Source organism: Lacerta agilis, chromosome 18 (assembly GCF_009819535.1).
Source record: "Lacerta agilis isolate rLacAgi1 chromosome 18, rLacAgi1.pri, whole genome shotgun sequence".
NCBI lineage: Eukaryota > Metazoa > Chordata > Lepidosauria > Squamata > Lacertidae > Lacerta > Lacerta agilis.
Window position 1 is genome coordinate 5,211,383 of NC_046329.1, and position 22,869 is coordinate 5,234,251.

Consider the following 22,869-nt stretch of genomic DNA (forward strand, 5'->3'; position numbering starts at 1 on the left):
TTGTTTATTTTTTAAATAAGAGGTTTTTTTTAAAAAAACAATGAAAATAAGTACCAATGAGCATTATTATTTTTAAAATATAACATGCCTATGAATGGGATACAATAACCAGACAGATGTCAAAATAAAAATCGGTGCTAATGTGGTTACTTTATTGCCATAAATAAAAAGAAATATAGCAGTTTCTTCATCCAACTCCCCTTTGCAATCAGGCTCCGCACCCACGTGACTGCAGCGTGCCCGCTCACTTCCGCACTGATAAAAAAGTTCGCACTGCGCAAGCGCGAGAACCGTCCAAACATTCCTATCCCCCTTCCTCTTCCCGCCACTAAGATCATAGAGCTGCGTCGAAGTGGAAGCGCTGGTAGGCTAGAGCGGCCGTGTTCCGGATTCCTGCCGTAGGCCCCTCCTCCTCCTCCTGCGAGCCAACCCCCGCCCCTTGCCGGCTCCTATAAAAGGCAGCTTGTTGACGTCAGCGTCCTCTTCCGCCCGCTCGGCCCCTGCCAACGAGACAGGGCTACCCGAGCGCCGCCATTGTTGCCGGCCTTTCTTTTTTCCCCCTCTGCCCCTTCTGAAGCGCCTCCGGAGAATCCGGCGCCATCCGCCAACATGGTGAGGCATCGGAGGCTGGGGTTGGGCTGCGGGGAAGCGGGGGGCCTGGAGCGAAATGCGGGGCTGGTTAAGGCCGCGGGGGGAGCGCGGCTTAGGCTCCAGGAAGGCCGCCGGGCCTGCTGTGGGGTTGGAGGCCTACGAAGTGGGAGCGGGGCCGGCAGCGAGAAGAGCCCCAGGCCTAGAAGAGGCCTTTAAAGGAAGTATATAAGCTAAAAGGGCAAATAAGAACTAAAGCAGCTCTGTTACCGCGACTGAAAAACCTGCTTCCAGGTTGTTGCTAACGTTGTGGCCAGGGAATTTGGGGTGAAAAGGGCGGGCACTAATAATAAAAGAATAAAAATAAAAAAATGTGGGTTTCTGGAGTGGGGCTCCTGACCTTTGAGCTGAAGGGTGTGGTTGGTCCTTAATAATTTGGGAGGGAGGGGGCTCCCCCCCAAAAAAAATCCTGCGTTGCTTTCCCACGTTAGTCCTACTCGAGAGTAGTCTCATTAAATTGATAGGTAGTTCAGGGCCCTTCAATTTCAGATAAGTTCCACTTAGGTGGATACAAACCTCTTTTTAAAGTAACCGTTTAAGGTAGCTTGTATTTCTCTTTCTACTCTCTCTTTCCTTTTTTAAAAAACGGTTCCCCTTTATTTTTCCTTCCCCTTGTTTTTGCGGAGCGGTTCTGGCAGAATAAGCCTACCCCCCCTTTTCAAATACAATAAGAAGTTTGGATTGGGGGGATATGCTAGGGCAAATAGATGAATTTCATTTTTACATTTCCTTGCCAATGTGTGCTTAACGTATGTAGTACAGTACATACACACGCATGTTCAGGGTCCTAACTCCCTGTATTCCTAAAAGGGGTGTTTGGTCGGCTTGAGCTTCCCCATGGCCTCAGCCTAACCTCACAGGGTTTTTAGGATAAAAAGTGGAAAAGGAGAGAATCACGTACACAACCTTCAGCTCCCGGGAGGAAAGGTGGGGTTTAAATGTAATAACAAGAAATATATTCAAGCCTTGGTGGGTTCTGTGTACGTTTGAAGATAGGGGTGGCTTCCCTTTGGGGATCTACCAAATAGTGGGGGAATAGGTCTTGGAATCACAGTCAAAATTAAAGAATCCCACAGTTGCGTATGCGTCAAAATATATTTGGTTGGCAGGTAAAAATGTCCGTGGGGGGGGGGGAATAACTCTGGGACGTGAAATGATGTGGCAATGTGAGGAAGCTGGGAGAATGCCAGGATGCTATCTCGGCCAAAGGGAGGTACTGCAGCGTGCAGAGTGGAAATTGTATTTTCTGTCTCTCTCTCTCTTTCTCTTCCCTGCGTTAAAGCAGCTGTCTTATGTAAGCCCTGCGGTCTTTGGCGGGGAGGAGACTTCTAGAGACCGCAATTAGATTTTCTCCCACCCCTAAAGCCCAGTGAATCTGTACATGGGTGACTCGTGCTGAAACGGTCTGTTCACACAAACAAAGAGTTCTGCAGGTCCCGTTTTAGGAACTGCAAAGGGTGGTTCCGTTTCAACCAGACTCCATAGTTCAGAGTACAGTGGGTTTGGAAGCAGTCCCCAGTACAACTTGAAAGATTTTGTGTGCCTGTTTGTTTTTTATAAAGCCCACGGAGAATGTGTTTGTGATCCGGTGTGTGTGTGTTTTTTACTGTGTCTATAGGCTTTCATGTTTGTCTTGTAATGCCCTTGGAAAAAATTGCGCAGAATTGGCACATAGAGAGGCTGGCGTGACTCAGTGAAGTTATGAACTTTATTATACCAGGTCAAACTGCTGATTCACCTAGTCCAGTATTGTCTTCTCTGAGGATAATAAAAGGGCAGTTTTTTCTAGTTAGTGATAGGCTGGGCTTTCTGGGATGGAAGGCAGATTAGTGCTTCACCGACCCATGAAGCTTAGGAACAAAACGGTTCATAGCTAGGCTCCATTCAGAGCTGGCCGCAGCTTGCCAACGAGAAACACGTGTGCACAGGGAGAGAAACACATGTGCCTTGTGAGAGAAACTGTCACACTTGCAACTGCAGCAAGCAGAAGGTTCATTGGTAACAGGAGTTGGGCCAGATCCACACCATACTAGACTCCTCCCAAAGAATCTAAGAACTGTAGGTTGCTAATGGTGCTGAGAATTGTAGCTCTGCTGGACGTTGTAGGTCTGTGAGGAGGGTGGGTTGCAGTGCACAATATTATTTGAGGGAAGCCATGTGTGTTGGATGCACTTTAAATGTATGGGCAAATTCCGTAGAGTAGTTGTAGCCAGCTTCCTAATACAGAATGACACCTCAGTGCTGCCCCCCTCTCTTTCTCTCCCCCCCCCTTCAATAAAGCAGTCCAGGAATGGCCTGTTGTCTGAAGCAGCCACATTAACCTCCCTTCTGTTGCCCCAGGTGAACTTCACTGTAGACCAGATCCGGGCCATCATGGACAAGAAGGCCAACATCCGGAACATGTCGGTGATTGCTCATGTGGATCATGGGAAATCTACTCTAACGGACTCGCTGGTTTGCAAAGCTGGGATTATTGCCTCAGCCCGTGCTGGAGAAACCCGTTTCACCGACACGAGAAAAGATGAGCAGGAGAGGTGTATCACTATCAAGTCCACGTAAGTCCTTTCCAGAGTTTAAACACACTTTAAAAGGGCATTGGATGTCAATTCGCCAAAGACCTGGTTAAAGAGGAGCGTTTTTGCCTGGCTCCTTAAGCCGAACCTCCCTGGGGAGAGCATTCCACAAATGGGGAGCCACTTCAGAAAAGGCCCTTGTATTTTCACCCTCCGGACCTCTCATGGAGGGGGTTTCTTGTGGTGGAACGGTAGTTTAACGTATGCATCTTCTTCCTCCAGGGCAATTTCTCTCTTCTACGAACTTGCGGAGAATGACTTGGCGTTTATCAAGCAAAGCAAAGATGGCTGTGGCTTCCTGATCAATTTGATTGACTCCCCGGGCCATGTGGATTTCTCATCGGAGGTCACTGCTGCCCTGCGTGTCACTGATGGTGCCTTGGTCGTTGTGGATTGTGTTTCTGGTGAGATGTCCCCCTTTGCCTTTAGATCTAGAGCCATGGCCGCTTGCTGTGCCTGTCCAAGGACTGTGCGCCCCATAGGCTGGAAAGGGAAGCAAGGGTTTCCATAGGCTGAATGAAGCCCCACCTTCTGCATTAGGAAGTTTTGGAGGATGCAGCCCTAACCCTCATGAACATCCCCAAGTGCTCATAGCGATCACTTGAGAGCCAGTGTGGTGTAGTGGTTAAGAGCAGTAGACTGGTAATCTGGTGAACCAGGTTCGCATCCCCGCTCCTCCACATGCAGCTGCTGGCTGACCTTGGGCTAGTCACACTTCTCTGAAGTCTCTCAGCCCCACTCACCTCACAGAGTGTTTGTTGTGGGGGAGGAAGGGAAAGGAGAATGTGAGCCGCTTTGAGACTCCTTCAAGTAGTGATAAAGCGGGATATCAAATCCAAACTCTTCTTTGTTTCCTCTTCCTCCCAGGGGTGTGTGTCCAAACAGAGACTGTTCTGCGCCAGGCCATTGCTGAGAGGATCAAGCCTGTACTGATGATGAATAAAATGGACCGGGCTTTGCTGGAGCTGCAGCTTCAGCCAGAGGAACTGTACCAGACCTTCCAGCGTATTGTGGAGAACGTGAACGTCATCATCTCCACTTACGGGGAAGGCGAGGGTGGCCCCATGGGCAACATTATGGTAAGGCGGCTGTGGGGGGGTGCAGTCCTGACCTTTCACCTTTGTGAGCAGCCGTATCATGCTCAGAGTCGACCTGTTGAATTTGGGTCTGCTCCGACTTGCTTAAATTATTATTAGTAATCAATTATCTGAAGAAGTGTGCATGCACACGAAAGCTCATACCAAGAACAAACTTAGTTGGTCTCTAAGGTGCTACTGGAAGGAATTTTTTATTTTATTTTGTTCCATCAAGTCACGTTTTTGTGCTCTGGTTTCTCAGAGCGGCTTGCGTGATGAAAATAGAAGAGAAGGCCATTAAAACCTGGCCTAGAACGAGTGCTAAATGAAAATTAAATACACACTCAAAATGTGTTTTAAAGGTACAAATCCTGCCCACTCCTATTAGTGGATCAGTGCATTCAAGTCGGTTGACATGCTTTAGGTACCCTAAAAGCCAATTGCCCTTGAAAAATAAGTGTTTTTGCTTGGCACCCATAGACGAGACAACAAATGGTGTGCTTCCCTGAGGAGAGTGATCCACACACAGGGATCCGCCGCTGAAAAGGTTGCCACCCTCTTTATCTCCCTTGAAGAAGGGCCTCAGTGGTTGTACTCATGGGTGTGAATTGGACGTAACCCCTATTGTGTGTCACAAATGATTGCTAAAATACAGCACCGGAGAACACAGTTACATTGACAATTGAGCTCCTCGGTCTGTTCCAAAGCACGGCAGAGAAATAAGTATTGATGTTTAAGCATTAGAATGCTTAGAATCCTAGAACTGTAGAGTGGGAAGGCATCGTCCAGTAGGAATTTTTCGCCCAACATGGGGCTCAAACCCACAACCTTGAGATCTCATGCTCTACCAACTGAACATACTTTATTTCTTCAAAATGCATCCCGCACAGGCATTTATTTTCATAGCCTCTGTGGAAGGATCATATGAAGTTAACTCAAATTTCTTAGAATAGCCTCACGTTTAGGGAGTGATGAAGTGAGCTTAAATTCTGTAACTTGAACATGTAGTAAAACATTTTCAGAGTCTGCACCCTTTATGGTTTGTTTTTTCCTCTTCGAGAACAGCTAAAATAATAATGACATATTAAAAGACACATCAGTAAGTTAACTCCGCAACTCTAAACCTTGATGTGATGTTCTCCTTGCCTTCCAGATTGATCCGGTTCTGGGCACCGTCGGCTTTGGCTCTGGCTTGCACGGCTGGGCTTTCACGCTAAAGCAGTTTGCCGAGATGTATGTGGCGAAATTTGCGGCAAAGGGCGAAGGGCAGCTGAGCACAACTGACCGTGCCAAGAAAGTAGAAGACATGATGAAGAAGCTGTGGGGAGACAGGTGAGAGTGGCTTTGGCTTCTGGAGTTGGGGCTCTTCTTTAGAGCAAGAACTTAGTCCTGAGAATTGTCCCCTATTTTTGTTGACTTGGCTTTGGCCAACAAGGGTCAGATCCAGGCCATACATGTAAAACATGTAGCTTTCTCTAGAGAACGGGGATACATAGCCCTCGAGACCCCTCAGATTTCAAGACTGTGTCAGTTTGCTGCATGCCAACTAGGCTCGGAGGACTCCAAAAGGCACAGCGGAGGCTGACTGCTTTCGAGGGGGACAAGTGAAGAAACTGCAACCTGTCAAAGGAGTTGGGGGGGGCCTTGGAATGTAGAAATTTTGTCTCTTCCGAAAGATGGTCATGCGGGCAGATTCTAGGAATCCACCCGCTGAGAAGGTGGCAGGCAGGCCAGACACTGCCTTTGCTGCAAAGCTGAAGCTCGCATGCCTTTTTGTCCCTAGGTACTTTGACCCAGCCACTGGCAAGTTCAGCAAGTCAGCCACCAGCCCAGATGGGAAGAAGCTGCCAAGGACTTTCTGCCAGCTGATCCTGGACCCGATTTTCAAGGTGATGCACTTTGCTCCCAGTTTTCCCTAGAGAGTTGCTCGGTTCCTCTTTGTGGTCTGGCGCGATCTGAGCGTGATGATGGAAAAAAATTCTTCACTTTGACCTGACGTGTTACGTTTGAAGAAGTTTTTGTAGGTCTGACCCAGAGTTTGCCAATCCACACTACAGAGCCTCCCGATAAAATGTCTGAGAACCTCCCGGTCTTGCCTTAGCACCAGTAGAAGGGTTCCACTGCCCTCTCTCTGTAAAGGTCCAGACTTGAGAGGGGCTTCCAACTCTAAAGCACTCAGAATAAGAACGTAAAAATGGTGGTTTCAGGCTAATTTTATTTATAGAAGTACAGTTGTATCTCGGAAGTCGAATGGAATCCGTTCCGCAAGTCCGTTTGATTTCCAACACCAGGGTGCAGTTTCCGATAGGCTGCAAGAAGCTCCTGCAGCCAATCGGAAGCCCCGTCAGACGTTCGGCTTCCAAAAATAGTTCACAAACACTCCTGGGTTTGTGGCGTTTGGGGGCCAAAATGTTTGAGAACTAAGCTGTTCAAAAACCAAGGTACAACTACTGATTCTGTTATCCTACCATATAATAAAATATCAAGGTAGTTCTAATGAATTAAATTTTAAAAAAATCAAGATGTTTATTAAGTTGACAAGCCAATGAGAATTAAGTAGCTGCATAGGCCTGGTGTCGGAATGTCTTGAAGAGACTCCTGAGGAAAAAAACGAGGCTACTTGTCAAATCAGCTGGAAGAGTGTTCACCAGCATGGGACTGGGTGCCTGACTTCTCTTTGTGGTTATTTGAGCCTCTGTAAACCAGGGGGGACAATGAACAGCTTTCCCTCGGATGATCTCAATGATCCAAGTCTGGGATGTGAAGGCTCTGGTGCTCGTTAAGGTATCCCGGGACCTAGTTGAATCTGCTGTGGCAGCATATGCACAGAAAGTGTAGTTGTTTTAGCTCAGGAGTCAGCAAACTTACCGCGCCTCGGGCCGGTGTTAGTGTGTGCGCATATGCACGAGCCTCCTCCAACCCGGATGTGCACCGGAAATAACACTTGCGCATGTGCGCAAGCTATTTCCGGTGCTCCTCTGACCCAGAGTGGGTAGCCGTGCTGCTCCAGCAAGAGTGGGCGGCAGCAGTGGTCGCCGGGGGCCGGTTAAATGAGTCCCGCGGGCCATAGCTTGAAGACTTCTGTTTTAGCTGCTGCTGCTTTTAGCCAAAAGTCAGGGCAGCCAGCACTCTCTGAAATACAAATGGGCTTGTGCTGAATAACAAAGGGGGCTTAGCTGTACTGCCTTTGGACGGAAGCCTGACGACCTGTTTTGAGTCTTTTGCCTTGCTTTGGGAATATTGCTAGAGGAGACGTAACCCGCTGCTTCTGTGGGAGCCCATCCAGCCTAGCCTAACGTGCGTGCAATTATTTCTCCTTTGAAAGGTGTTCGATGCGATCATGAACTTCAAGAAGGAGGAGACCGCCAAACTGATAGAGAAGCTGGACATAAAGCTGGACAGCGAGGATAAGGACAAGGAAGGCAAACCCTTGCTGAAGGTGAGGGGGGGCGGGTGGCTCATGCCCTGGGAAGGGTGGGGCGGGGGAGTAGAAGTTAAAATGCCTGCTGGGATAGGAAAGCCTTCAGTGGGCGCAAGAGCAGGGGTCATCAACCTTTTTCAGCTGTGAGCCGGTCCACCGTCCCTCGGACCATGTAGTGGCCCGGACAATATTTGTGTGTTGGGGGGGGGGGAGAACGAATTCCAATGCCCCACAAATAACCCAGAGATGCATTTTAAATAAAAGCACACATTCTACTCATGTAAAAACACGCTGATTCCTGGACTGTCCGTGGGCTGGATTGAGAAGGCGATTGGGCCGCATGTGGCCCACGGGCCTTAGGTTGCCTACCCCTGCGCCAGATGTTCGACAGGGAAGAGGGCCTTTCTGACCTCAGCTGGAAAGGGGTTCCATAGAATTGGGCCTACAATAACCGAACTCAAGTTTCTGGTGGGATATGAGCTATTGGGGGTGGGGGTGGGCAGAGTAGCTTTTGCAGTTATATCAAAAATTGCTGATTTGGTTCTACTGTTAGGAATACATAGACCAATAATTATGAAATTATCGTGAGGTTTAATAAGTTGACTGTACTTTATTGGAAGGAGAAAAATAATCATTTCCTTGATAACAATTCAAACAATTTAACTAAAACAAAAACATTATAGCATATGTATCCATGTTTGTTAACTGGTGTGGTTAAACATTTTTTTTTTAAAAGGACTTGAGTTTTAGCACACATGAAAAACTTAAAACAAATCCTTATTTCCTGATGAATAGCCTTTGGACCAGGCATCCCCAAACTCTGCCCTCCAGCTGTTTTTGGACTACAGCTCCCATCATCCCTAGCTAACAGGACCAGTGGTCAGGGATGAAGGGAATTGTAGTCCCAAAACAGCTGGAGGGCCGAGTTTGGGGAGGCGTGCTTTGGACTACTGTGCAACTTAAATAGAAAAACAAAATAGAAATTTTATTTTAAAAATTCAAGTTAAATAAAAACGTGGCTGTTGTTGTTTTTAAATCATTGACCCTGGTGGGATTTACTTCCACAAAAACATGCATGTTTTAATTTAAAAATCCAATTTAAATTTTAAACAAGCGATATTTCCCATTTTTTAAAAATAAAAAATTGATTTTTATCCACACCGATTTGTGGTGCCCTTGCTATGTGAGCAGGTTAGATGACTCTCCTCTCTGAACTCATGGTTCCTTCCTCTCCTTCACAGGCTGTGATGAGACGCTGGCTGCCGGCTGGGGATGCACTGCTGCAGATGATCACCATCCACCTGCCCTCTCCTGTCACCGCTCAGAAATACCGCTGCGAGTTGCTGTATGAAGGGCCCCCTGACGACGAAGCCGCCATGGGTAGGTAGCAGCTCACCTGAGGACGAGCAAGGTGCCCCCTCTCCAGAAAGAGGTTGACTGTCTAGTGAAGAAAGCGGCCTAACAGAAACAGTTGCAGTTTTTTCTTGTGCCCTAGAGCCTTTAAATAGTCTTTCTTTTTTCCTTTCCTCCTGCAGGAATTAAGAACTGCGACCCTAAGGGCCCCCTGATGATGTACATCTCCAAAATGGTGCCGACCACCGACAAGGGCCGCTTCTACGCTTTTGGGCGGGTCTTCTCTGGCATCGTGTCCACCGGCCTGAAGTGCAGAATCATGGGACCAAACTACACCCCAGGCAAGAAGGAAGATCTCTACCTGAAGCCAATCCAGAGGTATTGCCGGGTTTTGCTTCGCGCTTGCCGTCCGTCCCTGTCCGCAGGCTCGTGTGAGCTTTGGGTGGCAGGAAAAAGCAGCTGAAAGGATATAAGAGTTCAAGACCAAAATCCCACCTCATGCAGCAATTCTGTTCTGCAGAGGCCAGCTATATCTAGCTCTAGAAAACATAACCAGGCTGGATGTGAGTGGGTTTAGCACACTTGCAATTCCAAGGCCACCGCCTTAAAGTAGCCCTCAAAGAGGAGAACTTGAGTGAGAGTTCCTGTCTGGCAGGGAATTCTTCCTCAGATGCACCCATAATCAGACCTGGTTGAGGACACTTATTTTATTTTGTGAGTCCAGGCTTACCCAGTGAAGGCAGCCAAGTTTCATCCCCAGGTCTAAGAGAAAACGTTAAGGACCTCCTCGATAAGCTGCTTCACCTGGGAAATCCCATGGCCTTTAGATCAGGGGTCAGCAAACTTTTTCAGCAGGGGGCCGGTCCACTGTCCCTCAGACCTTGTGGGGGGCCGGACTATATTTTGAAGGGGGGGGGAATGATGGAAGAGCCCCATGAGCCCCAGTGACTGTTTACCTGTGTCATGCGAGCGGCAGGGGCTGGCAGTGGCAGAGGGACAGTGGGCGGTGCGTGAAAGGGCTCCGGAGAGGGGCTGGCACCAACAAAGCCCAGCCCCCTTCCTCCTCTAGGCAGGGCGGGGAGTAGCCAGGAGGAGGGAGGGAGGAGGCGCTGCCGCCGTGTGAGGGAGAGGGAAAGAATGTACGTGCTGGCGATCCACGTGGTGATTCCCAGACCGTCCGCGGTCTGGATCAAGAGGGAAATTGGGCCTAATCCGACCCATGCTTTAGATGTTCAGAACCTGTCCCTGAGGAGAGGGGGGTGTGTGTCAATAATGCCAGTCTCCCCCTAGAGCAGACTTTCCAGCGCCCCCCCCCCCAGCTGCTTTTGCTGTCCTGCACCTTCCCACCACTTCTCCACAATTCTCTCCCCTCTCCAGAACCATTCTCATGATGGGCCGCTATGTGGAGCCCATCGAGGACGTGCCTTGCGGCAACATCGTGGGGCTGGTTGGCGTCGACCAGTTCCTGGTCAAGACGGGCACCATCACCACCTTTGAGCACGCCCACAACCTGCGCGTCATGAAGTTCAGCGTCAGTCCCGTGGTGCGTGTTGCCGTGGAAGCCAAGAACCCAGCGGACCTGCCCAAGCTGGTGGAGGGGCTGAAGAGGTTGGCGAAGTCTGACCCCATGGTGCAGGTGAGCCAGGATGGATACAGAAAGCCGCTGAGGCCTTCAAAGGGTTTTTAGGTGTGGGAGATGACGGGGGGACAGCACATTGTGGGTTGGGGATGGGGGATGCTTCTCGGTTTGGGCTGGGCCTCCTTTCCGCTTCCCGAAGAAATGCCGCCGCTTCATTCCTTTCACTCTTTCCCATCTTCCAGTGTATCATTGAGGAGTCTGGGGAGCACATCATAGCTGGCGCTGGGGAGCTGCATCTGGAGATCTGCCTGAAGGATCTTGAGGAGGACCATGCCTGCATTCCAATTAAGGTAATTGCACCACGTGGCGAGTCTCGAGCCCGGTCTCGAGGCTGCAGCTGTCCGGGAGTTGAGAGAAGGTGCGGCTCTAAGCCCCCTTGCTCAAAAGCAGCAGAATCGTACAAAAATCTTGGTGAAACTCAAAGCTGGTTCAGCTGCCAGCTCTTTTGGGGGGGGCAGTCTTGTGTACAACACTTGGCTTTAGTTCTCTGACCATAAGAACCTGTTGGATCGGGGCCAATGGCCCATCTAGTCCAGAATCCTGTTCCTACAGTGGCCGACCAGGTGCCTGTGAGCAGGACCCAACCATAAGAGCACTCTCCCCCTTCCTTGGTTTCCAGCAACTGGTATTCAGGAGCATAACAACAACAACTAATTAATTAATTAATTATACCCCAGCCACACTGGGCGGCTTCCAACAAAATATTAAAATACAATAGTCCGTCAAACATTAAGAGCTTCCCTAAGCCTTCAGGTGTCTTCTAAAAATCTCATATTTGTTTTTCTCTTTGACATGGGAGGGCGTTCCACAGGGCGGGTGCCACTACCGAGAAGGCCCTCCCAACTGTGGAGGCAGAACATGGCTATTTGGCTAATAGCTATGAACACCCTTGTCCTCAATGCATTTGGCCCATCTTCTTTCGAAGCCACCCAAGCTGCTGGCTCCTACAGGACGGGTGGGGAACCTGTGGCAGTGCAGATGTTGCTGTGCTGTCAGTTAACGTAATATTTGCCTATCATATCGGGCTGATGGGATGGAGGAGTTCAGCAGCATCCAGACCACAAGTTTTCCGTTCCACTTTCACAGGATAAGTGGCAGCTGTAAGAACTTGTGAGATAGCAGCTATGACCCATTTGAAATGCTGCTGAAATGTTGCTGCTGTGTCCATCTGCATCAGGCTGGTGGGGGCTGGATCATTTGGCTGTTTTTGATGCGCAGAGATGAAAGTCTATCCTCAAAGGGGCAAAATGTACTTCTGTTTTTGTGCAATTGTAGCCGCCCTTCTGCAGCTTATAATCAGATACAACCCAGTAAATAGGTTCTAAAAACAAAGCAATTTCTCCCCCAGAAAAACCAGAGTCCTTTCTGTTGGGGATAATTCAGATGGAAATTCCCAGGTGTCCAAAAAGGTTATTTATGTATGCCAGGCTTCCTCAAACTCTGCCCTCCAGATGTTTTTGGCCTACAACTCACATGATCCTTGCTAGCAGGACCCAGTGGTCAAGAATCATGGGAATTGTAGTCTCAAAACATCTGGAGGGCTGAGATTGAGGAAGCCTCATGTATGCCACTACTGCAGCCTGTGTTTTGTTAGCCCAAACATGGAAAAAGAGAGAGGTCCCAACCAAAGAAGAGTGGTAGTTTTAGTTGACGGAATATGTCCAGCTTGCAGACTTAACATACAGAATAAGAGGCCAAGAAGAGCATATGTTTAGAGAAGACTGGAAAATGTTTTTTGAATATATGGGGGAAATTGTGGACACTTGAAAACGCTGGCAGCATTAAGATAAATTCAACAGTGTCAGAAAGTTTTGATGGATGCAGTAATGGAATACTGAATGGCATAGCTTTTGTAAAATATGCAGGGATTTATAAACCATGAAAAGAAAACAAGGGAAGTCATTGATACCTTAAGGATGTAAAAATGAGTATTCTAAATTGTAAAACAGAAAATTAATAAAAATTACATAATAAATAAAAACAAAGCCATTTCTACAGACTTATCTCAAGGCAATGTACAAGATGCAATAAAAACAGTCCGCATTGTCTTTGAAGCAGCTAGGGACTTAAAAATTAATTTTTTTAAAATCTTCCTGGCAGAAATCCGACCCGGTGGTCTCTTACCGCGAGACGGTCAGTGAGGAGTCAAGTGTGCTGTGCCTTTCCAAGTCCCCCAACAAGCACAACCGCCTGTACATGAAAGCCCGCCCCTTCCCCGACGGCCTGGCCGAGGACATCGACAAAGGTGACGTCTCCGCCCGCCAGGAGCTGAAGACACGGGCCCGTTACCTGGCCGAGAAGTACGAGTGGGACGTCGCCGAGGCCCGCAAAATCTGGTGCTTCGGCCCGGACGGCACTGGCCCCAACATCCTGACGGACATCACCAAGGGTGTGCAGTACCTTAACGAGATCAAGGACAGCGTTGTGGCAGGCTTCCAGTGGGCCACGAAGGAGGTAAGCAAGAGGGGGCTCCCCTCATTGCAGGGCGGTGGGCTGTCTGCCTTCTTGGAATGGAGCAGAGACTTGTTGCAGTTTCCTAATAATAATAATATTAATTATTAATAAATAATAATAAATAATTACTTATACCCCGCCCATGTGGCTGGGTTTTCCCAGCCACTCTGGGCGGCTTCCAACAAAATACTAAAATACAATAGTCTGTTAAACATTAAAAGTTTCCCCAAACAGGGCTACCTTCAGATGTCTTCTAAAAGTCTGGTAGTTCGCTTTGACATCTGGTGGGAGGGCGTTCCACAGGGCGGGCGCCACCACCGAGAAGGCCCTCTGCCTGGTTCCCTGTAACTTTCATTGAGTGCTTTGGCACATCAGCCTTGTGTGTGATTTCCTCTTGCCTTCCCCCTGAGTTGCGAAGGGGCATCCTTTTCAGGTGTTTGCTTATAATATAATAATATAATTATCAATTCCAATTATTCAGATGTCAAATTAAATAATTTAGGTGGCCTCCTGTGTGCTAGAAATGATGGTTTGATGATTTTCTTTATTACTGCGTTCAAAAATCATACTCGTCTCAGTTAACACTCCAGTTAAAATGACAATCCCTTATACAACAACTGCAGTATTAACGACATCTATTCGTATTGACACGTTAAATGATTTATAAACTTACAGGTGAAGCATGCAAACTATATCCTTATCCCTCCTGTGTGTGACAATTATTCTGTCCATGGTGTTCCTTCCCATCCTTGTAAAACGTTATGCCTATCTTTTCTCAGTTGTCGCTGCTCTCCATCATATCTAGTCTCCGATTCTGTGCCCCTTAGTGGATCGCCCTCTTCCCATTCTGTGGTCGCCCTGGGCAGTTCCTCCTCCTCCTCCTCCTCCTGGCTCTGACAGTCTGCAGGAAGAAGGCTGGCCTTAAGCTGAAGGAGGCATTTGCCCTACTTTTGCTTCTTGGCTGCTATGGCAGAGTGCTTAATTGCTTTTTTTAAAAAAAACTACGTTGCCTGCTTCAGAGAGGAAGGACAGAAAAGTTGGCTTGAATGCAAACTAGAAAATGATTTTCTCTCCTCCCCCAACCTCTCGCTTTTCTCCAGGGTGCCCTTTGCGAGGAAAACATGCGCGCCGTCCGCTTTGACGTGCACGACGTGACGCTGCACGCGGACGCCATCCACCGCGGAGGCGGCCAAATCATTCCCACGGCCAGAAGGTGCCTCTATGCCTGTGTGTTGACGGCTCAGCCCCGTCTCATGGAGCCCATCTACCTTGTGGAGATCCAGGTGGGTAACTGGAGGCAGGCTGTGTTCTTAAGAGGCATTAGCAGCCCGCTGGCTTAACTCTGTGCAGTGCTGTAACATATACCCACTTTCTTCCCCTTCCAGTGCCCAGAACAGGTGGTGGGTGGCATCTATGGCGTGCTGAACAGGAAGCGAGGCCACGTCTTTGAGGAGTCCCAGGTGGCTGGCACCCCCATGTTTGTGGTCAAGGCCTATCTCCCTGTCAACGAGTCCTTTGGTAAGTGTCAGCTTTTATCAGCCTCCCTTGGCGCACTTGCAGTTTCCAGGTAACTTTTGTCGGCAGCCAGAGGTGTGAAGGCTCGATCAGAGGTTGACTCCCAGGCTAATCTGAGATGGCTGCTACAAAGTTGAGTGGGTCTTGCCCTGATAGCAGACTTCTGTCCCTCTTAAGTACTTTTTCGGAGCACAATTCAAAGTGTTGGTACTGACCTTTAAAGCCCTAAATGGCCCAGTATACCTGAAGGAATGTCTCCACCCCCATCGTTCAGTTTGGACACGGAGGTCCAGCTCTGAGGGCCTTCTGGCGGTTCCCTCCCTGCAAGAAGCGAGGACCAGGCAGAGGGCCTTCTTGGTAGTGGCACCTGCCCTGCGGAACGCCCTCCCATCAGATGTCAATGAAATAAACAACTATCTGACTTTTAGAAGACATCTGAAGGCAACCCTGTTTAGGGAAATTTTTTTAATGTTTGATGTTTTCTTGTGTTTTTAATATTCTGCGGAGGGCCGCCTAGAGTGGCTGGGGAAACTCAGCCAGATGAATGGGGTATAAATAATAAATTATTACTAATATTTATTAAGGTCTATGATGGGACGCAGGTGGCGCTGTGGTCTAAACCACAGAGCCTAGGGCTTGCCGATCAGAAGGTCAGCGGCTCGAATCCCTGCGATGGGGTGAGCTCCAGTTGCTCAGTCCCTGCTCCTGCCAACCTAGCAGTTTGAAAGCACGTCAAAGTGCAAGTAGATAAATAGGTACCGCTCTGGCAGGAAGGTAAACGGCCTTTACGTGTGCTGCTCTGGTTCGCCAGAAAGCGGCTTAGTCATGCTGGCCACATGACCCAGAAGCTGTACGCCGGCTCCCTCGGCCGATAAAGCGAGATGAGCGCCGCAACCCCAGAGTCTGACACGACTGGACCTAATGGTCAGGGGTCCCTTTATCTTTACTATGCCTCCAGGACGCTGCTTTTAGCTAAGACAAGGAGCTGGTTGTGGGTGGGTGAGGGTAAACTTGAACACCTGTATGTCTGTCTTAATGTTTTGCTTATTTATAGTATAAACTCTCCTCTCTCTCTCCCTCTCCCCACAGGCTTCACCGCCGACTTGAGATCCAACACAGGTGGCCAGGCTTTCCCCCAGTGTGTGTTTGACCACTGGCAGATCCTGCCCGGAGACCCGTTCGACAGCACCAGCCGCCCCTGCCAGGTGGTCGCCGAGACCCGCAAGCGCAAAGGGCTGAAGGAGGGCATTCCCGCGCTAGATAACTTCCTGGACAAATTGTAAAAACCAACCAACCAGAATTAAAAATAGAGCACCAGATGTAAAAGAATAAATTTAAAAAATGTATGTTGTGGGACTCCAAATTTAACTTGCATAATAACATCAGTGCCACGGGTGTCTTGCAAAAAGGCATTGGGCCACTTCCTTGCTTGATCTTCAGTCTGGGCGTATTTTGAAAAGAGCAGTGTCTGCGTTCAGCCTTAGGGGTTCCAGGCCATCTGCACACAAACTAGCGGGGCCGCTCACCCAGTGCCATTATAACTTCCAAAAACACATTTCCATTTGATGCAACTGAAACGTTGCCCGCCTCCATATTTATTTGACGCTCGGAGCCAAGTGAAGGGGGAAACCTGCTTTTTCCTCCCTTGGTTTGCAGGTTGGGGAGTACAGGCAAACTTCTGAAAGGGAAAAAGGGTGCGTGAACTTTCATTCCATACTCAAATACTGGATTCGACGGGGAAGAGGGGGGGCAGTTTGGAGGAATTTTCTTTTAGGATTGGGAGAGAAAGGGGGGGAGAGGCTTTTCTAGTTGGGCAAAAGCTAGAAGGCCCGCAGCCTCTCTGCTAAATGGGTGTCATTGTGCAAATCAATGTATTGGTACCACTGGAATAATAAATTTAATAAGCCGAGGCTGCCTGTTGTGTTGGATGTCTTTAACAGCTGTTGAGAACTGAGCCCGCACACTTGGAAGCAAGGAGGGGAGCTCCATCTGTGCTGTACGAAAGCAGCTTTATTTAGAAAACGGTATACTTAGTGCTGGGGTTGAATTTGTGTACACAGTCCTTTGCTGGCGCCTGCAGGGCTGTTGTAATGAGGCCCGCGGCAAGCATTCAGCTGTAGCCCACAGACAATACAAAAAATATACCCCTGTGTTGCAAACTACAAGCAGGATATGAAAAAAGGCAGCACGTGGACCAAATAACGTAGGGCAAAATGTTTCTTTATAATGTCAAATAATATGCAGCGAAATTTCTTTATAATGTCAAATAATATGCAATGAAGACAGCATTCCGGGTAAGTACACTGTTTCGGTGTAATCTTCTTCAGTTCATAACTTAATATACATGGCTATGACCACTACTCCACGCAAGGAGCACGTATATTAAGTTATGAACTGAAGAAGATTACACCGAAACCTATCCGGAATGCTGTCTTCATTGCATATTATTTGACATTATAAAGAAACATTTTGCCCTACATTATGTAGCCCATAGACAAGGCTGCAGTGTGTGGTGCCCACACCAGTTTATCTGGTTCTGCAGATAGTGCCCACAGGCCCCAAAAAGATGAGTGGTCCTTGACTTGGAAGCTTCACAGCTCCCTGATTGTGGTGTAGATTACTGTCATGCAACCCAGGGGGTCTGTTGTCTTTTTTAAAGACAATATAATTGCAACCTGTTGAGCATTAGCCTTTTTCTCTGCTGCTGAAGGCCTCAGGGTTTAATTTTTGCGAATAGCTGGTCAAAAACACACACAATGGTTTTCGCAGACTCCCAGCAGGCAAATCGGGATGAGTGCTCGTTAACTTGTAACCACCCCCTCTTCCCTTGCGAACAAAATGCTTGATGAGGACTAGAAACAATTGACCTGTTTGCAAGCGATTGCAAATAGGTCGCCTGGGGACTCACACAGACATGAACAAAGACCAGTAGTGATTGAGTGAATAATATCTGCGATAATAAAGAGGTATATTCACTTGACTGAATAAGTGGACTTGCTAAATGTTTCCTGAAACAGTAGGCAAACCAAAACAACGGCTATCCTTTGAAATTCACACTTCTCTGAAGTTAGCCAATCCAGCCCAATGTATGCCGAAATGCGTAAATTAGGCTAAAGTGGACATTGAAATGAATGGCAGAAAAATGCATTACTGTATATTATAGGAAATTGCTTGCAAAATCTGTGTATGAGCAAAATTGCATACGGAAATGCGGATATTGTGATAAACTTTCATAACTGCGTGGCATGTTGCGAGAACCAGGTTTCCACAAGAGTTGTTGCTGCCATGCCCGGTTTCTGAAGCATCTACAACCCTCCACGCCAAGCGCGTTGCATTCTAAATTGGATTTGCCCAACGCTTGGCATGATGGCCGGTTTAACTGGAGGCATCCTGGAGGAACAGCAGCTGCCTTGGGGGCATCCAGAGGATGTTGGACTCCTCGGGGCCCCAGCTGGCATGCCAAAGGATTAGTTGTTGGAATTTATTGTCCCATAAAGTCACCATATTCCCTAAAACAGTGGGGACCAGCTTGTCCAGACCTACAACCCACCTCTGACTTCCCAAGCTACAACATGGGACTGACTTCCACGTTTCTGTTTTGCACTTAATGTAGAGGGTAGGAAAGCTGGGGCGGGGGGGGGGGGGATTCACTGGCAACCAATACACCCAAATTCACTGGCATCCCTTGGGTTCCAGATGGGTAAAGAGGTTGACCCCTGACAGTTAAGTCCAGTCGCAAATGACGGGGGTTGCGGTGCTCATCTCGCTTTCAGGCCGAGGGAGTCTGCGTTTGTCCGCAGACAGTTTTTCCAGGTCATGTGGCCAGCATGACTAAGCCACTTCTGACAAAACCAGAGCAGCGCACAGAAACGCCGTTTGCCTTCCCGCCGGAGCGGTACCTATTTCTCTACTTTCACTTTGATGTGCTTTCGAACTGCTAGGTTGGCACATGGGTAGCTGCATCCAAAAAGCCCGGGACACAAATTTTCACAGCCCTCTAGCAGCTACAGTGATTCGTGTACCAGAAATAATGTATTTAGCGTTAACTCTGGAAGTGTACGTTCTGACCGAACCAAGCCTCATGATGTATATATTGCTCCAGGAGGCTTACAAGAGGCACATTAGTTGCCGGATGTGAAATATATTGGCATCATTTTTCAGCTCTCCTGCCCCACTAATAGTGCTACTAAAGTGCATTATTGTTGTTGTTCAGTCGTGTCTGCCTCTTCGTGACCCCATGGACCAGAGCACGCCAGGCACGCCTATCCTTCACTGCCTCCCGCAGTTTGGCCAAACTCATGTTAGTAGCTTCGAGAACACTGTCCCACCATCTCATCCTCTGTCGTCCCCTTCTCCTTGTGCCCTCCATTTTTCCCAACATCAGGGTCATTTCTAGGGAGTCTTCTCTTCTCATGATGTCGCCAAAGTCTTGGAGCCTCAGCTTCAGTATCTGTCCTTCCAGTGGACACTCAGGGCTGATTTCCTTCAGAATGGATAGGTTTGATCTTCTTGCAGTCCATGGGACTCTCAAGAGTCTCCTCCAGCACCAGAATTCAAAAGCATAAATTCTTCGGCAATCAGCCTTTATGGTCCAGCTCTCACTTCCATACATTACTACTGGGAAAACCATAGCTTTAACTATACGGACCTTTGTCGGCAAGGTGATGTCTTTGCTTTTTAAGATGCTATCTATACCTAATCCTTAAAAGCTGATTCACAGAGCATTGCTACTAAACGGGAAACTGCATTTCAGAAAGAGAAAAGCAGAAGCTTGTGTTTGCTCAGAAATATGTGTCTCATCAAGATTAAGCAAAAAAGAGCTATTGCCACATAGCCACAGAAATGGATTAAAGAGCCATCTCATTAGGAGAACAAGTCTCTCTCCCGCCCCCTGCCCCCCAAATTTATTTATTTGGCATTTCAGATTGAAATATTACAGTCACATATCGAACATACAACATCCAAGGAATCTCCTGGACTTCCCTCCTCCCCTTTGTGGGTACTATTGTTAATCATGGCCTCCTGCATCTTTTATAATCCAATTTTTAAAAAAATCTATCCATTGTATCCAAAATTCCTCTGGCTGGCTCGGGACGATATGGGGTTGGGGCGCCAGCTTCCATCCCTTGCAGGGGCTCAATTAGTACCAGCGTCTTCCGTCAAGAGTTTGGGTGTAATCTTTGACGCCTCCCTTTCTATGGAGGCGCAGGTTACGGCTACAACAAGGGTGGAATTTTTTCATCTCCGCCGAGCTAAGCAGTTGGTCCCTTACCTTTCTTGCCCCAATCTGGCCACTGATCCAGGCGACAGTCACCTCCTAGGCTTGATTATTGTAACTCACTCTTCATGGGGCTGCCCTTGAGACTGACCCAGAAACTCCAGCGGGTGCAGAATGCTGCGGTGAGACTCCTTACGGTGTCCCCGCTGCAGGATCACATCCACCCAGTGCTATACCAGGTGCACTGGCTCCCAGTGGAGTACAGGATCAGGTTTAAGGTGCTGGTTTTAACCTTCAAAGCCCTATATGGCCTAGGACCCTCGCCTCGTACCTACGGGACTGCCTCCTCTGCTATGCCCCACGGAGGACATTACGATCTGCAAACATCAACACTCTGAAGATCCCGGGCCCCAGGGAAATTAGACTGGCCTCGACCAGAGCCAGGGCCTTTTTGGCCGCGGCCCCGGCCTGGTGGAACGCTCTCCCACAAGAGTTCAGTTCTGGGCACCACAGAACTGTGTCCAGTTCTGGGCACCACACTTCAAGAAGGACACTGACAAGCTGGAACATGTCCAGAGGAGGGCAACCAAAATGGTCCAAGGCCTGGAAACGATGCCTTATGAGGAACAGCTTAGGGAGCTGGGTATGTTTAGCCTGGAGAAGAGAAGGTTAAGGGGTGATATGATAGCCATGTTCAAATATATCAAAGAATGTCATATAGAGGAGGGAGAAAGGTTGTTTTCTGCTGCTCTAGAGAAGCGGACACAGGGCAATGGATTCAAACTACAAGAAAGAAGATTCCACCTAAATAAACATTAGGAAGAACTTCCTGACAGTAAGAGCTGTTTGGCAGTGGGATTTGCTGCCAAGGAGTGTGGTGGAGTCTCCTTCTTTGGAGGTCTTGAAGCGGAGGCTTGACAGCCATCTGTCAGGAATGCTTTGATGGTGTTTCCTGCTTGGCAGGGGGTTGGACTGGATGGCCCTTGGGGTCTCTTCCAACTCTAGGATTCTAAGAGACCAGGGCCCTGCGGGATTTGACATCTTTCTGCAGGGCCTTCAAGACAGAGCTGTTCTGCCAGGCCTTTGTTCAGGGGGCAGTCCGACCTATTTCCCTTTGTATAAGAACAAGCATGAAGGAGGCCTCTCAGCCTGTTCACAGGTCCTTATATGATCGGTGAAAACAATTGGTCCTGGCAAGTATTAACCGCTCTCAGTCTTAACCTGATAACTGCCATTTGTCCAGATTTTAATTTGTCTGAATTAATTTTAAGATGTATTTTAATTAATTGATGTCTGTTTTTATGTATACTGTGTTATTTGTATGATGTTAGCTGCTCTGAGCCTGACTTTGGCTCAGTAAATAATAGTAAATAATAATTTACTATTACTATTATTATTATTATTATTATTATTATCATCATCATCATCATCATAAAACTACAAGTGTTATTCCAATCCCACTAATGATCTTAACTGTTCACAATGGTCTTGAAAATGTTATTCTTGAAGAATAGTCATTCATCTATTTAAAAAGGAAAAAAGGAAAGAAAAACATAACTTCTTAACTTAATGGGTTCTTGCTAACGATTTTAACTGTTAACAATGGTTTTTAAGATAAGTTATGAATTTTCCTCATTCCTTATTAAAAATTTTGTCCTCCTGATTTCTGATTCTTCCGGTCATTTTAGCCATTTCGGCATAAATCCATCAATTTGGATCTGCCGTTCTTCTCTGGTGGAGACTTCATCTTCTTTACATCTCTGGACCAATAATATTTGCGCAGCTGTGGTCGCATAAACAAATAGTCTATTCTGCTCCCTTGGAAGAACAAGTCAGGCAGGTATGGGATGCTTCAAGATGGCACCGACACCTTTGGTGCGGCCTTGCGACTCACCTGTAGGTCCCAGCCTGCTAGCTTGAGGACCTATGGACTACATCAGGCATAGGCAAACTCAACCCTCCAGATGTTTTGGGACTACAACGCCCATGAAGACTGGTCCTGAGGATGGGAGTTGTAGTCCCAAGGCATCTGGATAACAAACTTAGTTGGTCTCTAAGGACGCAGGTAGAAAAGGGACGCAGGTGGCGCTGTGGGTCAAACCACAGAGCCTAGGGCTTGCTGATCAGAAGGTCGGCGGTTCGAATCCCCGCAATGACGGGGTGCGCTCCCGTTACTTGGTCCCTGCTCCTGCCCACCTAGCACTTCGAAAGCACATCAAAGTGCAAGTAGATAAATCGGTACCGCTTCGGCGGGAAGGTAAACGGCGTTTCCGTGCGCTGCTCTGGTTCGCCAGAAGCGGCTTTGTAATGCTGGCCACATGACCCAGAAGCTGTATGGCGGCTCCCTCGGCCAGTAAAGCTTGCTTGGAAAATTAATAACAATTATAATATATATATATAAAAGAATTGTGAATTCTTATAACAAAAGCTAGATGAGCGCCGCAACCCCAGAGTTGTCCGCGACTGGACCTAACGGTCAGGGGTCCCTAGCAATTAAGGCATTTAAGATTAAAGAGCATTTATAATCAATATGGGATATTTAGCTATTGAACTGTCCCCTTCACCTTTACCTAAGGTGCTACTGGAAGGAATTTTTTTTATTTCCCATTTTCCAAAACGCGTGCCTCGTCCGATGGGAGTGGGGGAGGGGGGGAATCCCCACAAAAAAACCCCACATATATACGATAAAAGCAAAATATTTTCAGAAATCCATAGCATGCAGGAACAAAAAGCAAAAAAAAGAAAAAAGCACAATTTTCAAGGAGCCGCTGCGCGCCCCTGAAAGGCCGCCGGCCCGGTTGCCTTGCTGGCTGAATGACGTCACCGCCTGCCCGGGGAAGCGGAGGAGGCGGCCGGAGCCCGGGACTGTGACGTCACCTCCGCGCTTTAGCCAATGGGGAGAGCCGGAGGAGCGAGTGTTGGAATGCGGGCGGACGCGGCGCCTCGATCTCTGTCTCTCTCTCTCTCTCTCT

The 22,869-nt window shown here is 48.1% G+C and overlaps 1 protein-coding gene across 1 annotated transcript; it reads left to right on the forward strand.

Moving 5' to 3' along the window:
• The first annotated feature begins 406 nt into the window (after window positions 1-406).
• On the forward strand, window positions 407-16,256 carry EEF2 (eukaryotic translation elongation factor 2). The gene is made up of 15 exons (XM_033136775.1): window positions 407-612; window positions 2,989-3,203; window positions 3,444-3,625; window positions 4,089-4,300; window positions 5,451-5,629; window positions 6,081-6,186; window positions 7,623-7,736; window positions 8,960-9,098; window positions 9,254-9,449; window positions 10,449-10,707; window positions 10,893-11,000; window positions 12,811-13,164; window positions 14,265-14,447; window positions 14,550-14,682; window positions 15,769-16,256. The coding sequence occupies exons 1-15, from the start codon at window positions 610-612 to the stop codon at window positions 15,960-15,962; spliced, it is 2,577 nt and encodes an 858-aa protein (XP_032992666.1). The 5' UTR covers window positions 407-609; the 3' UTR covers window positions 15,963-16,256.
• Window positions 16,257-22,869: the final 6,613 nt, after the last annotated feature.

Excerpts from the sequence above, each read along its gene's own strand:
- EEF2 (XM_033136775.1), top strand. Across the intron at positions 9,450-10,448 it reads TACCTGAAGCCAATCCAGAG|AACCATTCTCATGATGGGCC; the intron begins GTATTGCCGGGT and ends TCCCCTCTCCAG. Across the intron at positions 13,165-14,264 it reads TCCAGTGGGCCACGAAGGAG|GGTGCCCTTTGCGAGGAAAA; the intron begins GTAAGCAAGAGG and ends GCTTTTCTCCAG.